Source organism: Antedon mediterranea, chromosome 8, assembly GCF_964355755.1.
Source record: "Antedon mediterranea chromosome 8, ecAntMedi1.1, whole genome shotgun sequence".
NCBI lineage: Eukaryota > Metazoa > Echinodermata > Crinoidea > Comatulida > Antedonidae > Antedon > Antedon mediterranea.
In genome coordinates this window covers 16,350,928-16,368,965 of record NC_092677.1, presented here as the reverse complement: position 1 = coordinate 16,368,965, position 18,038 = coordinate 16,350,928, and the positions used below count along the sequence as shown (strand labels likewise).

Here is an 18,038-nt window from a genome sequence, read left to right as displayed (position 1 = left end):
GCCAAGTTTCATGCTTTGGTAATAAAATGCACAGCTCATGTCATTAACTGCTCTACTATATCGGCGTATTGTTCGTTCTGTTTCAACAAGTACACCTGGCGTGTGCTGCATACCTTCTTGTTTGAAAGAATCCATATACACACATGATAAACCACGCGTGCCCAACTATACGTCACGGCGCGTGGTATGACATTGTCACCCACGTGTGTGGTTTTGCAGACTATCGTTTATGGTCAATCTTGTTTTGCGTTGTCCATCAATCTTCTGTCCTGTTGTGTTTCCTGAGGTATTAAAGCATTGATAGATGAGATAATAACGCGGTGACAAATCACATAATGTGAGTATGAAACTGTACGTGAACTCTTAGGCGCTATATCATTGATATTACATATTGTGATTAGCGGCACAGCACATTGCTCTCTAATAGCTTTCCATTCCTACTAATAATTTGTCATTTTCATCTTTCTACTCCTACTTTGCATTATGGTTATCTATGTAGTGTCATTCTAGCGTTTCATTTGTAGTAGTTCGTCTTTTTTCTGCTGTCGACTGTGCACAAGGCGTCGTCCGAATCAAAATCATCATATTATATAACCCATGATAATCATAAAAACACGATATATTAGGCTACTTTTACTATCGCTCTTCAATGATTTCCGTTGTCTGTCTTTACGCATTTTGCGCTGTAGTCACGACGGAATTAGCGTCGTCCACATAGTCGTGTCGTCATCATTGTCGTCATCATCATCATTGTCGTCATATTCATATCCCAATATCACCAAAGTCATCATCATGTATGAATCTTGCACTTGCTGTTACTATTCCCGTCGTCGTCGCAACGACGATTCGTACACACCCTTCTTAAAACCTCGTTTTGTAAGTTTTTATTATTGCCAAATTTTCGAATAACTTAATTAGTGGATATGGTGGGTCAAAACTAGTGTGTGTATATAAGTCATCCTAAAGTAAATGGTTTGTTTTCGTGTTTTGATCTAGGCTAAGTGTGACGTATGGCCGTAACTCAGTCAACCGACTGTATTATGTAATGAATTTCGCACTGAAATGACGTAATAGTAGTTTGGTCAATATGTGTTTTCAGAGAAAAGAGGTCCCACTGCGGATTAGTCTATAAATGCTACAAAAAGTCAATTACAATTGCTAGCATATTTTATTTTAAGTTGAATGAACATAATATATACAGTTTAAAACTCTTTCATTTTATTAATCCAAATGTCTTTATAGGTAGTATGTAGGTAGTATTTAGTCGGAAAACAGATTAAAGATGCGTTGACACTTTTAATAATAAGAATAATTTGGGACAAGATATGCTGAGACATTATACAGTGACGTAACGTTTCAATGATTTGCAGTTGAAGATGAAGTGAAAGTAAAAATATAATTTATTTTGTAATGCTTTAGTGGATGTTATTAGCTATTCATTTAAATAGGCCCTACGTTATAAAATACAAAGAAAGAAATCACGTTTTAAATCTGGCCCACACCTTACCCCATGTCTGCTTAGCATAGGATGGGTTTTTAAGGAAGACATATTTTATCTTAGCAGCGATATAATACATTTTCTAGGCCTATAAAAGCATTTATCGCGGAATAGTCGTTGAATTATGAACGCAGATAGTCTGCGAATTATGAAGATTTGTAAACGATTTACGACAGGCACAGCTGAATGTTGACGAAATATGGATATCATTACACTAATGTGTGTTTTATTAGTTGATCTTCATACAGTATTTTGTGTAAGCTTTCTAGTGTTTTCTAAATCATTTTATAGGCCTTACAGTTATCGCATATTCGCTCTACTCTGATAAATTGTTTGTGGTGGGTGTTTGTCGCTAACATGTATAAGGTAACGGATGTATACATGCTTACAACATTCGCCACTACGATACATCCGTCCGTAAATTCAATTCCACCAGACGCAACACAAGATCGGACGTGATTTGACTAATCAGGAGCGATGGAGTATTCATACTGTGGCTTGTCATTGGTCAATTAATATGCACTTTATTGATAACGATAGCCAACAACAACATACATCGTGACGTCAGAATAACGTGTTGTTTTTTCACTAGTACATTACGTAACTTTCATACAAATTATTCAAACGAATTTGTGTAACATTTTTTTTTTATTTGGATATAATTAATTACTGACATTACAAATGAGTTCATTTATAAAACATTTTCCAGGAGAGCCAAAAAATCTTATTAGCCTATTCCGTTGGGATCCATCAAATACTATCTGTATAAATTATTCAAGTTTACAAAGCATAACGTACGATACCTTAGGTACTTACAAGCCAATCAGTGTTGTTCAATTTACCAGACATTTAATAATCATTTTGCCTTTACTGTTTTATATTGTATTATTTAAACGGATGTATAATGTCAATCTATTGACAATTTCATGTAAAGTATATGATACCCATTTTAGAATGTTAATCCTGAAGATTAAGCAAGTAATTTACATTAAGTCACGGATTACAATGAGTAATTGAATAGAAATTTAATTCAAATTGTAAATGTCATATGCATTACTGTTAATGATATTCTCATCATGAACGAACACAAAAGGATTTGGTAGAACTTCATTACAAGTAATGTTAATATACCCAGGCCTCCTCTGTTGCGTTTCAGTTTGGTTTTATTTCCCAAGACCTGAACTCAACTCGAGAATATTTACTTGTAAGACCGTATGTAATTTAATTGGGGTATATTCTAGGCCTAGTAGATCATGAGGCTAGTCTACTACAGTAAGTTGTGTTTATAGTTCTGCAGAAGGATATTTCAGCATAGACTTTCCTATAACTATAGACTATTCAAAATAAAATGAGTACGTGAATGATTAGTACCTCTGACCTCTTCATAGGAACATGAATCATTAGACCCGGAGCTTACGGTTTAAGTGCGAAAAAAGCATTGACGATAAATAATATCACAAATTGCTCGGACGTACGTTACGATAAACCTTCAGAAACCTCCATCCGTCCACCCACTCCCCCTCCCCCGCCTGACTCCTCTTAACTCGTATTAAATAACACACAAGTGTTACGATCATTACAACGAATTTGATAATGACACTAATAAATATGTGTTGCACAAATTGCTGGGACAAAAATGATGATATACACTTAGAAACGTCACTTTTACCCTTGGCCATGTACCTGCACCCTCTTGCTGTATATTACGATCATTAATGCAATTGAACGATAATCCAACCAATAACTAGGTTGCCTAATTTCTTCAATTCCTGCTATTTTAGAATGTTAATAGGATCTATGTTTTGTGAGTGGCTGTAAAATGTTCTTCCATTATATTATCATCTAAGTTCTACTAATCTAAGTAGATATAACATAAATGTGTTTACGTTGTTTAAAACGCTTTGATTTAGTATTGGACACCTGATCCGCGTGCGATTGACTCCTCCCTGATTCGCCCAAACAGTCAAACCAGCATGACATTTCAACCAATCGACGTTGCAGTAGTAAAGCCAATACCTGTCGCTATATGCTTATTGGATGATGGGCTGTTGTAGGAAAGCCGGGAAGTCGCATGTGTTTAATTGCTCATATTCAGTTATTGCACCCGTCGTTGCTACACGTATACATACTACTCAATTTACACGACAGGAAAAAAACGAGCTTACTAACCGCTAATGAATTATATGTACAAACGCTATCGATCGAGTAAACTTCCTCCGCCGCATTCATGATATATATTTTACGACGCATCTATCTTACATCTCATCTGGCATCTATAAAGTCTTCATTTACTTATCCCATCTTATGTGGAGAATATATTTGATCTGTTAAATAAGTAAACTTGACATGTTCATTCTGCATTCTACTGTTTGATGATAAACACGTTAGGATAGCTCATTGGCACACTGAAGATAGTAGCGGTAATAGTTTTAAAGTAAAATGCCGTGCGTAAGAATGCGGCGATCGGATTCGATCGCTACGGTCTCGAGCGACAGTAGTGACGATAGTAGCTTGGTCGTCTTGTTACGTCACGTCAATATGACGGTAAGTATATCTCTAATCGTCGGTACGATTATCGGCTCCGGAATCTTCATCTCTCCGAAGGGGATTCTTAGTCATACGGGAACTATAGGAATGTCGCTGACAATATGGGTTGTATGCGGTATATTCTCAACTATAGGAGCCCTATGCTACGCTGAACTTGGGACGACATTTTCAAAATCTGGAGGTGATTATACGTATTTACTGGAAGCGTTTGGCCCGATGGTCGCTTTTTTACGTGTTTGGACATCAATTGTAGCTGTACGAACAGGCAGTTGGGCAGTCATTTCTAAAACGTTTGCAACGTACCTTACGGAACCATTTTTCCGTAACTGCGATACACCCCAGATGACTGTGAGGTTACTGGCTGCTGCTATTCTCTGTAAGTAAATCTGTACATTTATTTTATTTATTTTTTATACCGTAAACATTCTATGCATTTTCGTATAATAACACTGGATACAACATTAAATGAAATTATATACAGATGTTTCTCTTGTTAGCTACCAACACATGTTGCACATTAAACATACAGACGTACCCGTTAGTATTTGCATAATTCTATGCCCTTGTCGCCCAACGCTGGCGGTCTCGAGTGTTTTAGCCCTTTTCAACAAATGGTAATGCCCTTTTTCCTACGGAAGGCGGAATCAATGCAGAGCAGGCAGCAAATTGTAATGCAAAAGATAGGACACTAATTTCGGCACCTAAAATTTGCCATGTAAGGCCTCCTCCACCCCCTCCCCCCCCCCCCCGCCACACACTATTTAAAAATCTGCTATTGGCCAGTGCTGTTACACCACATCGTTGCGTCCAATTGGGAACCACATGCTTCAATGCGAGTGGTCGATATCCAGACACGAGCACTGCGTAAAAATACGAAACGAACTCCGTCGCCCGTCGAACTCTCGATATGGGAGAGTACAAATGTTACGAAGACTTCTAGTAGGATTTATTTTAGCTATGTTCTTTACTACTTGGCAGCGGGTGAATTCGGCACCTACAATCCCTGTTGTGTTTTACGACGAGAGTCATGTAGTTTCGAGTTCAGAAACTCAGCACACACTGTATCACAGCTCCTACCACACGACACAGTATATACTTTTACTGTAGCTTCAACATAATTATACGATTCATAAAATCTTGCACTGTTGCCTTAAAACAAATTGGAGTTTAAAATGATCGGCGAAAACGCATAATTATGTCCAGTTTATTGCATGTACGATGCTAATTCTAGTCAAAACAAATTACACAGTGGTAGCTTAACTATAAAAAAAATGTAATTGCAGAACATTTTTCTATTTATTTGAACGTGCAGTCGAGTTTCTATTTCCTTTTTGAAACCAAATCTACGTGCTATTATTATTAGATATTAAAGCGTAACTCGATTATAAATTAGGGACAATGTAAAATTGAACACACAGGGGAGCGTGCCGGCACACCAGTAGAAAATTTGAGCGGTGTTGGAAGTAACTAGGCCTAGATCTACATCCTTGTTTGTTAATTTTATCATACTTAAGGCGTTTTCGACCTGTCTGCTTTGAGGAGATATAGCTTCACAAACTCTTTGCTGTTTCTCATAGAGCAGTCTAAGCGACAGGAATGACCGTTTTCGTTAATATTGACTGGCGGGGGGGGGGGGGGGCGGTGGAGTAGCATGCAACAAAAATTGAAAGCTCCAAAGCTTTTTTCCAGCTAAATTATAGTGCACATCAGCGCATCAGTTGTTGATTGAGGATTGTAATCGATATCCTGCAATTTATCCTTCTAACAATACCTCCTACCTTGTTTGTTTTCGTTTTTAAAGTAAGCTACACCTACATAGGCCTACCAGCTTTACACTCGGTGAAAAGTTGAATAGCCGTCACGGCACTGTGCTTACGCCGCCGACACGCGCGCATGTATATTCTATTTATACTTATTATGGCACTTTGCGTCGACACGCTGCGTACGCGTCACGTCGGAATTTTCCTTGCGTTGCTTGCGTAATAGTGGGTAAATAACTTTCGGGCAACGTAAGTAATTTGACGTAGAAGACAGTGTGACGTAGACGTGTGTATTCAACACCGTTTTCTGCAGTGATAACTTCTCGTACGAAAAGCATGCGAAATAGAATATTTTCTTGCGTTACGTTTTTTTTTATAGTGAGAACCACGCTTTTAGTGTAACAAACTGCATCGATATGACAACCATAAAACTTAATAAGAACTTCTCATACTACTAAACTATGGCGTCACTATAACGAGGCTATATAGTCGTTCAGCAATGATCATGAAGAGAAATAAATGAAATTATACACTATACAGATATATAAAAACACGAATAGTAAATATGATGGTGTTTAGTATGTAAGGCGCATATATTAGGTTGTACATCGCTGAAAGACTGTTACGATATCTCGACCCAAAGCTACAACTATGTAGGTCGGTAATACAAACATTATCTTATGCACTAGATACGCGGATATGCCTTGTGACATCTTGCAGATAAATGCTTTTATATATATAGTTTGATTATAAATTAAAATAGAAAAAGAAAAAAAAAGTATTGAAATATAATTACAAATACATTATCTTGAGCTATATCGATGGTAATGATAATGAAATTGAAATCATTTTATAAGACGTCCACATTTCTAAACTTAAAGACGTTCTGCAATTTATAAATCGTAAAAATAACAAAAATATTTATCAAAATGCATTTTGACATTACTGACATGGTTTTTATTTATTATAGTTATAATAAAAGCGTGCTTTTTATATGATAGTCCTATATACAGGAATATGTTTCAGGACTGAAAATATTATATTCCGTGACATATTATTTTATATTATAAATGTTAATGTCAAATGGTCGACATTAGTGTATGTCCGGTGAAATATATTTTGTAGTGTAATTATGATGCAAGCCCTACTTATTTATACATCGTTTTATGAATAGAAATACATTTTTGGATTCATATTATCATAGTTCAGTTACGGAATTATGAAATGGAGGCAAATTCCAAGGAAGTGAAGTAACTTGTTTGATTTACAGTAGAATATATCGATAAAAAAAGAAATGCATATTTTAAACAGCTTAGTTGATTAATTTCTTCAAGCAAGTTGCGTGGCGCAGCGGATAAAATGTTGTCTTGATGGTGTGGACCTGTCTTTAGGTTTTAGCCTGCAAAGTGTTATTGACAGAAAAAAAAATGAAATGTGTATTAAGTGACAACATACAATAAGGCCCAATTCATTGACTCATTTTATTCATTTATTTGATCAAAATCACATAAAACAAGTAAAAAGGTTCATGAATAAAACAGTATTAAAAACAACATATAAAACAATGATACAATGATATTTTAAAACATCTAAAACCGTATAAAAACAATGTTTAAAATATTTTGAAAATATTTAAAAATCATTACAAATTCATAAAAGAGATAAAAAGGGTAAGAAAATGTCATTTTGGTCAGGATCGTCCAAGAAAACCAATAACTTGTGTTTATTTCCAGTTGAGTCCTTGAGGTATAAAAGAAGTTTAAAAGAAGTTAAAAATAATTTTAGATGCTATGCCCAAAGAGGTCCTGATTAAAAAGTCGTGAGAAATGTGTCTGGAGTTTAAAGATAACCGTTTACATTCATTCCTGTGTGTGATCGAAAATCTTAACACTAATATTATAGCTAAACTTGGATAAAGATGTGTGTAGGCCTACATCTTTGTTAGGCATTTACAAACAATAAAGTGAAAACAGTTACATATGTGATGTACAGTATTTACGTGTTGCAGCACAAGGATATAGGTACGCATTGAGCTCATGTGGCCATTCTTGCAATCAATATATAAAAATATAGGATTGGTTAAAAAGGTAAAAAACCGCAAAAATAAAAAAACAAACAAACAAAGCCGGGCAAAGAAAACAACTACCATCCATTAAAGATACCCGTGTTAATAATAAAGATCTACTGTATTTGTATTTAACTTTGTTAAAAGAAATTCAGTGATACTGATCTCAATTTGTATGGTGTACAAGGCGCGGTCTTGGAAATAGGTTGTGGCTGGGGATTTTAAGTTTTCGGAAATAATCATTACACAGTCGGTTACTCTAACTACGGGATCCGGATTCAGTGTGAACGCAGTTAAAGCCTGATACGTGTTTTCCAGGGTTACCAATATAGGTAAGCAATATACCGTAAATCTTCTAATAGTAACCCACACTCTAATAGTAATCCCCTTCTAATAGTAACCCACCTTATAAGTCAATCTATAATAATAACAACCCACTACTCTAATAGTAACCCATAGAGTCACAACAACTTATGATGCAGTCGTATTTTGAAAATAAGGAGATAATGCATGTTAATTTTGGGAGTGGGGAGGATTGAGTGTTTTTGACTTTATAAAATAAAGAGTTAGAGTTCAACCAAATGTGTTTATTCGTACTGTTTTATTATTTTGCTATGACTTGCTGACCGGAAAAGCTGGAGGGGGTGGGGGGGGGGGGGGTTACTATTTTCAGGTGCCTAATTTAAGATTAATAATAGAAACCCACAACTCTAATAGTAACCACCACCCCCCCCCCTTCTAATAGTAACCCACCTTCTAATAGTAACCCACCTTCTAATATTAACCCCCTTCTAATAGTAACCCACCTTCTAATAGTAAACCACCTTCTAATAGTAACCCCCCTTCTAATAGTAACCCACCTTCTAATAGTAACCCCCCTTCTAATAGTAACCCCCCTTCTAATAGTAACCCACCTTCTAATAGTAACCCACCTTCTAATAGTAACCCACCTTCTAATAGCAACCCACCTTCTAATAGCAACCCACCTTCTAATAGTAACCCACCTTCTAATAGTAACCCACCTTCTAATAGTAACCCCCTTTAATAGTAACCCCCTTCTAATAGTAACCCACCTTCTAATAGTAACCCACCTTCTAATAGTAACCCACCTTCTAATAGTAACCCACCTTCTAATAGTAACCCCACTTCTAATAGCAACCCACCTTCTAATAGCAACCCACCTTCTAATAGTAACCCACATTCTAATAGTAACCCACCTTCTAATAGTAACCCGCCTTCTAATAGTAACCCGCCTTCTAATAGTAACCCCCCTTCTAATAGTAACCCCCTTCTAATAGTAACCCCTTCTAATAGTAACCCACTACTCTAATAGTAACCCCCTTCTAATAGTAACCCCCCTTCTAATAGTAACCCCCTTCTAATAGTAACCCCTTAATAGTAACCCACTACTCTAATAGTAACCCCCTTCTAATAGTAACCCACTACTCTAATAGTAACCCCCTTTCTAATAGTAACCCACCCTAAAAAAACAATCAAAGAAAAATAACCCAGGGTTACAATTAGAAGATTTACGTTATATTGCACAACAGTTCATTCATCCCGTACATTTTCACACTAATTGTCCCTAACAACGTGCACACAAAAAGCATTGCAAATATTATTAGTAGGCTTTGAATACCCTCCCCTCCGCCTCATCATCGTTCTTTTAATTCATCCATGTCTCTAGTATTTTTTTGACATTTTAAATGAAAATTTGTATCATTTCAGTTTTATGTTTATTATGCGATTGGAATTTACAATTTATTACCGTTTCATTGGAAATATGTATTTGTTATGATCGTAAAATGATTAATTTGTTATGTGAACGTAAATTTTGATCCTTGCATATTTCGTCATGAAGGCCATGACTTATCAAATATTTGAGAGAGGAAAACATATTTGATATGTTATCTAAAAGATAATTACACCGTTCATTAAAACTACCTTATAGTTGAGGGGTGAAATTGGTTTTAATGGCACAATATACGGACCTAAAACTTGAGCCATTTTATTTTCTATTTAAATTGTAATTTCTTTGGCTGATTCATCAATTTAGTGTATATATAGGCAAATACAATGACGTCCATGGAAAGAGGTGAGCCAGATGATCTGTATGCGACAGGAGGCTTAGATACAATCGGACCAATGTTCTCAGTATTGTTTCTACTATAAGCATGGACATAAAGGATTGCATTTAACCGTGGTCTAAGCAAGCCTACACGGAAATTAATAATGATGGTTTTCTGTGATAAAGACAATTGATGTCACAAATATATTTTAATCGGTCGTTTGCTTAGTCATGTGATTCTGCTAGAATGTTAATTGTTGGTTACTCCACTGAGGTTTTAGTATAGCAATATACACCGTAACACACTTAGTATAGATACATTTCGTTTTACCACTTTTATATCTACTGGTGTAGGAATGATTATATTTCACTACGGTTCTTGCATGGACAGCTTTTCAGCAACTGATTTGTCTAGGGATGACGATTGCTTCTCCTACTGTTGTATATGCATATACATACATTATTGCAGTAATACTTAGACAGCTGATATAGCCTATACCGTATTAAACTGTAGTGATACACAATTTAATCTTGTATTCTATTTAAAAGAGTACGATTTTTTTTTTGCATATTTAATTAGTTTCTTTTCAACACCTATTCTCTGTGAAAGATTCTGTAGGCTTATTTATGATTGAGATTACACTTAGGCCTAAGTTTAGTCAATATTTTTGTTAGATAAGGCGCGCTTTGACCGCACAGAGTCGCTAAAATGTTTTTATTTGGTAGAGATGTTGATATTTTAAAAATCCACAAACAGCCTGGATAGACACATATGTAACTGCCCGTAGGGAAACGTCTACAAAACGTATTGAAAAGACAAGCGCCTGAATTAACATCATACGAGAGTGCACGTTAAAGAAGGTAAACAGAAGGACGTAGCTTGTGTCTAGAATATACAATTAAGATTTATTTTAACTAACCTATTAGCGTTCTGCATGCATTGTGCGATACTTTTATCAATGTCAGTTTCATTACTTCTTGATATCATTATAGAGTCGTTGTATGTACATTAGGAAACCAAATACACACATAGATACCTCGGTGTTTGTCAAAGCCTCTAGGCAAGAGCTATTACGATGTTGATGCACGGCAACCTCGAGTTTCTGTCCAGGTTTGACGCGTTTGACCTATAAGATGCGTTTGTCTTTCCAAGAGTAAATTAACCGAAGGAAATTATTTTGTTAATATCGGTTTGGGAAAGTATGAGGTGCCTCGAATACCTACTTTATTTATATATATTTTACCAAGGATAACCATAAACGAATTCATTCAACCAATCACCAAATGGAGTTTTACAACAATTCAAATGTTTTTCAATTACACGTCAGGAAGTAGAAGTAGAATTTCTTGACACCTTCTGACCATTTCATCATTTATGAACATTGTAACTATCTTACAGTGTTCACTAATATTATGATCTTTGACCTAAACTATTTGTATCCGAATTATAATGGTTTGTAAATTGTAATTTTGGTCATGTTTGTTCAAATGGATTTAGAACAAGTTGTTATTATTCAAATCTAATTATCAGATAATGAAAAAGAAATTATGCAACATGATTAATTAAATTAATATTTGAAGTCTCTGCACAAATTGTGCTATTAATAAAACTAATTTAGAAACGTAAATGATCGAATTACGTATTGCGCCCACTGCTTTATTTTCATTTTACACCGACATTTTTTACTGAGGCATACTATTTTTATTCAATTACTAATAAAATATAATATAATTGTTGCATACTTTTAACAAAGCTGTCTCCCTCATGTCTTGAATTTCTTTGCCAGTTTTTTTTTATTTCATAAATATATAATTTTAGACAATTTTGTAGGTTCTTATCGTTGAAAACGTTATAAAACAATTGAATGGTAATTACGAAAAATCTACCTAGGTTTTGCGTTCTTGCTTTATTTTCCCGTTTTTAGTCGCGTGCAACTATGTCGGTCGGTTGGTCGATCGGTCGATAAACACTAACTTGAGCACACGACTGCTGCCATGCATATGGCCTTGTTTCATTGACAGCACAGATAATACTACTGTAATATCGGATGGGAAACAAGTAAATGACTGGACCTGAATAGATCACAGGCCCTATACTAATTTTTTCTTAGTTAAAAGTGTATATACTGTACCCTCTCTGTGTGTTATTCAACAATTAGTTTATACGATAAATTAAAAACACTAATTATTTCAACGATTTCATTATAATATTAGAGGATTATGCAAAAACTGAAATTCAACATTAATTTGGCCATTAGTTGTTTTTAAAAGCAATACAATCTATCTTCACGGAGAAAAACAACCTTAAAGTACTGGTACTACTGGAATAAATTGGTACACTGTTTGTTATTCTTGTCTATGGAAACATTATATAGTTTTGTATTTAATTGTAATTTTATCATAGTGTTATTGTCTAGAATTTAGTAATTCGTGAAGAATATTATGTCACTTTATATACCTATATTGACTTAGATTTGCTTAGCTGATAAATAGAATAGATAAATAGAGATGATTGTATAGATGTTATCGGTGATTAAGCGGCGAAAGTTTCCAACACAGTCACAATGTTTGTCTAACGACGGGCTAAAACAACTGTGTCGGAAATACCGTGTAGGCGATGATAGCAAGTACTGGGCCTAACATTATCTGATTGATTACATAACAAACATAATAAGCCTAATAAATTACGTGTTTTATAACCATCACATAATTCCACAATACGGCAGTAAAGCGTGGTTCCCAATAGAACGCAACGCAACGCACCGACGAAACAACAGTGCTGCAAACATGGCGGGTTTGATTTCACGCATGCGGGCGCAAGCACGGAAGGGCATTTTCTTATGTTGCGTAGGTTGCGTTACGTTGCGTCGATAGTTGTGAGAAACCGTTGCGAATTTCACTTTAAACAATCCGGTCACCTATAATTGTTGAGAAAAAAACAGCTTATCCAATACGCAACAATTACTTTCTGCGTGCTCGAGTAGCCTCTACATTACCATTTTATATAATCTGTGAACTGTGAAAGCATAAAATGAATTGACCATCTTAGTCCCAACTTTGAACTACAACCTATAACAGAATCTCGGTGTCATTCGTTGGCGTGTTTAAGTCATTCCACAAACAATTAAGTGTGTCAAAGATCGCTATATAGGAAGAATTAAACTGCTGATTGATAGCACTGTATAAAATATCCATTTTTCGAATCTAGCAGACGACAGAGTTAGTATCTGTACAAAACAATGTACTGATGACAGATTCAAAACCGCCAAAATAGGATTAAATACGTGTTGAGTTCAATCATGCGTACTTATGCGTACATGCAGACGCATACGCTTAATGTGCACTGTGTATCATACCTCCCAATCCGATAATATTATTAAAGTCTCGAGGTATTTCGGGTCATCTCCCGGTCTCCCGCGCTAAAATACGATATTTTAGGTAAAGGAAACATTTCGATGTATGAACAGTAAGTGTGGCCGAGCGGTTAAGACAGTGGAACCGAAATCCATAGCAATATTATTGGCAAAGGTTCGAGGCTCACTCGCTCCATGGTTCTAGTGGTAGAACAAGTCTTCTCGGAAGGACTATAAACCGTAGGTCCAGTGTACACATAGCTCATGTGCACTTTAATTTAAAGAACCTAGTACATCTTTTTCGAGACGAGTAGGGGTTACCCAGGTGTACTAGTTCATTCACACACACACTGTCGTGGACAGACGTACCGGGCGCCGTAGTTGGCTACCGATGTCACAATGGGACCCTTAGTGGAGCATTAGCCTTCAACTATAAGGTTTGCTTCTTAAAATAGGAGAAGAAAGCTAATATCGGGCTGTAATATGTTTATGATTGCGAAGACGGCACATGAATGCATGAATGAATGAATGAATATGTTTATAATCAATTCATGCGTTGTTTAATAAGTGAAACATTGAGTTGTATTTTGCACCTCTTGGCTTTTGTGTTTTGTTTACTATTTTAGACGCTAATATCTTTATGTTTTTTAGCGCCCTCTATGGCTTGATGTATTATTGTAGTGCCCTCTATTCTTGTATAAACCTCCCAATATTTCAATTTGTTTCGAGTTGGGAGATCTGGTGTACTGTATTTTAGAATGATTGGTTGCGCTTAACTAGAACATATGTTTTTATATTATTTATGTTGAAACACACGTAGATAATTACTGTTGTATTACTATTAATAAATGAATACGTTTTCCGTAGCTTTGTTGAAACGTATATGCATACAATACAAAGCATAGACAGAGCGATGACCAACCTTTCGTTTAACGACATAATAAGCAAACCAATAAATAACCGTAGCCTACATCATTGGTATCTGGCCACTGGCTTTAGACAAACATCAAGCACTACTGTAGAAGCACGGATGTGATTGCTTTTATAGTGACACTTGTGGATATTATCGGTAGTGAAATCTGTATACAATAATGAATGTTTATGACTTGAATGTGGAGAATATTTCATGAGTTGAAAGATTAACTGCTCTTTTCAACGAGCCTATAGAACTATCGGACTTCCAAAAGAAAATATAATGCAAGCATTTACACTTTCAAACCACACCCATATGTAGGCCTACTGTAGTTAGTTAATTTATTTGAATTAATGGCTCTATAGACCATGGACGATACGCTATATAGTGTTTGTTCCGTCGCTATATAGTGTATTTTGTGTGTTTTTAATTTGCAAAAGACTAATCGTGCAATTAGTATACCTTCAATCGTTGAAATAGAAGAACAAAATACAATGCAAAGCTTGTAATACGAAATAACCAGTAAAACGAAAAGGCCACTTGGGCATAATATTGTTTAAGTAGTTTTCATTGAGCAGTATACACTATAGACAGTGGTTTTCCGTCGCACAACATTCAGACCACTTTTTGTTTGTTTTTTGGCCTATTTTAAAGGCGTTTTACACCGAGAAACTAAATTGATAAAGTTAGCTCCCATTGTCAATCTGTATACTTTCTCACCAATCACTTATTTTCTAACTATAAATTTACAAGTTTATTACAGGCTAATATAAGCTACCCTAACTAAGTTATAGTTATCGTAGATTAGATAGATGGACTTAGAATCGGGATTATAATTTACGAATCTCGTCTGATTATCTCAATGTATCACGTGTTTTAAATTACCCGTCATTCAGTTAAACGCCATGCTCAATTTATTTAATATGTCGGCGATCGCACGACATGAAAACATTGAAAGCACGAAATATAAAAAAAGGAGAGGAAGTACGCATATGATGAAATCCCAAAATATGTGTACGTATGTAAACTGACAGTCCAACCAACCGCATGGTTTGAGCACACAGCATTTTCATTATAATAGAGCAATTAAAACCACTTCGTAATGGCGTGTCTATGTAAATGTTTAAATTAGAGATAGTCAATTAAATCAATTGAATCTAATTAACCTCATATGATTATTTGTCGTATGTTAGTTGGTTAATTACGAGCGTATAACCACACACGTCTTAATAAGTAAAATAATTATGTATAGATAGCCATTAATAGTGCATCTGCTACTGCCTATGGCCTTTACAATAAGAATGATCATTAACATTTAATATAATTATTTAATTGTTCTGACGGTATAACTTATTCACCCGATTCTCGGTACTGCATCTAGATTTCTCCAGTATCATAGGGATATTTGGTAATACAACTTCACATGTGTTTCATGTGTATCTTCCAGTAGCCGTATCTATAGCCTAAACCCTTACACGATACACGCACCAAATGTTTTGCTGCATATATTCCATTTACATACACATTATGACATTTGCAAATACAAAAATATGATATTCCAATTCATATGCTCATTTTCACATTTGCATATATTAGGCCCTATACAAATTATCTCATTTGCATATACACATTTTTTACATTTTCATATAAAAATTGCAACATTTTAACAGTACATATATACAAATTATGAAATTTGCATATACAGGTATATAAATTATTTGACAATTTGAACAAATTGGAGAACATTGTAAAATAACATTGTGCAGAAAGTAGGGAATACTTTTTTTTGCAACACCACTTTATTGTCATTGCTAAAAGTGACAGTAGGCCTATATTTTGTACTGTGATGAATGGAATAAGTGGCGTATCACATCACATAGTAACCATGTAAGTAGAGACAATTAAGCTATTTATAGATTTCAGCGTCAACAGACTACAGTAATTAAAATTACATTAACGTTCCAAATATTTGCCCTTTCAATTTTAAAGAAATAACAATTTAATAGAAATAATTGCAGAAAGGAAGTAGGAGTATTCAACTGTTTTTTCTAATTCCTAAAATACTGTTCCAGATTGTTCCATTATAAAAAAGAGTTATTTATGAGAGCCAGAATATGACGTTAGAAAAGAAAAATTGTCGGTCTTAAAAATGACAGAAATGCAATCGATTTGGAACAACTTAAGACAAATTTTATTTTTAGTATTGACGAGAAACGTTGGTATGCACTCAGGCCTGAATGCATGCATCGTTGCAGAATGTTACTATCTTTAGTCTATTTTATGATAATCTGAAACATTTTGATTATTTTGAAATCATATCTTGATCTAGAACGCACGAATTTTAGTTGGGCTATCAATAATATTAATGATGTGTATGAGAAAATATTTTAATGAATAGAAGAATTTTCAAATCATGAAAATATTTTGGCCATTTTTAGAGACTACAAAATAATAATTGTTCGATTGCTGAGTGGTCACTTGGTTTAAAGCAGAAAGACCCGGGTTAACATTCCCGACAACTCCCAGTTAACTTAGCAGTTTAGCTCAAAATGAGTAGGCCTACTTAGTTGAAAATACTACGGACGATACGGCGGTCCCCTATAGTGCATCAGCACAAATTCCACCACTTCCATTATAGGCCTACATCGAATGTCAAAAGCTAAGCCATATTAAAATGCGGCACTCGGGTTTTTGTTATCAGAAGTAAACAATTATACATGTTGATCGGTGTATTGGCTTATCACGTGGTACAACATTCTCACATTGTTTAGTAGGCTAAGCGTGTCCTGTTAAAAACAACTTGTATGATGCATTTATGCGTGTTAAATTGATGTGTATAGGCCTGCTGCATAGAAATCTAGATTCTGTTGAATGAACTAAATACAACGACTACCAAATAAATGATGGGTGTGTAGAAAGCGACGACCTCGAATTGGACGACCCCAACGACCCGGGCGACCTCGAATTGGACTACCTAGAATTGGACGACCCATAACACGAAACCGACGACCCCTATAGCCTAGCCTAAGTGTGGTATAACATCCCGAAGCCAACCATAGCCAAAGATCTTTAAACCATACCTTATATAATACTCGCAAGCAAGCAATTGATTGAAAAAATACAGAAATATATCGCCATTTCATACTGAATGTGTCGACACGAACAAACGAACAGATATGGAACGCCAAGAGTGCATCATTAAAACCGTGCATTCGACATATTAAAAATAAATTAAAAAGAAATAAATATTATACATTACATGGTTAAACCATGGACGTATAATTACATCTCGTCTTCTTATAACGAACACTATAGGCCTACCAAGCAGCGTGTTGCGAACATGTGCATGGGGGGAGGGCCATAAGAAAGCTTTACATTTCACACATGCATTTTATACGGTCAAACCTTCTCACCCGCTGCTGAAAAAGGGGCCGTTTTGACCTGGTATTTCGTGTGCTAATCGAGTCGAATGCAGTTTCAATGATGGATAGTCATTAGTAAATTAATAGCAGGATAGATGATTTGTAAAACGTTTAATTGTGACATAAAAGGTGACATCCGCGTAAAGTTCATTCAAATCAATGTGCGGTCGTCGCGTACAAGGGATAACAGCAGCCAGTCATTTACAATCAATAATAGAGGGCGATGGAAAGCCTTGACGTCACAAAACATTGTTTTCATAACAAGAAAAAAAAATATCTTATTTATCTCTTCTCATCTAATTTTCAAACAGTGAGAAAATCTTGTTTGTCTGAAACGTTGATTAAATCATGTGTTTTGGGAAAAGATGGGGATTAGAATTACCAAAGTATCAGATTTTGTCGATCTTATGAA

General features: G+C 35.3%; 1 protein-coding gene across 1 annotated transcript in view; it reads left to right on the top strand.

The window, feature by feature from the left end:
- Window positions 1-3,573: 3,573 nt before the first annotated feature.
- The window catches only part of LOC140057814 (cystine/glutamate transporter-like), a 68,281-nt gene continuing 53,816 nt past the window's right edge, over window positions 3,574-18,038 (top strand). Inside the window, exon 1 of the mRNA XM_072103560.1 lies at window positions 3,574-4,421. Within this exon, the coding sequence (XP_071959661.1) occupies window positions 3,938-4,421 (484 nt within the window). The 5' untranslated portion in view covers window positions 3,574-3,937. The remainder of the gene's footprint in view (window positions 4,422-18,038) is intronic.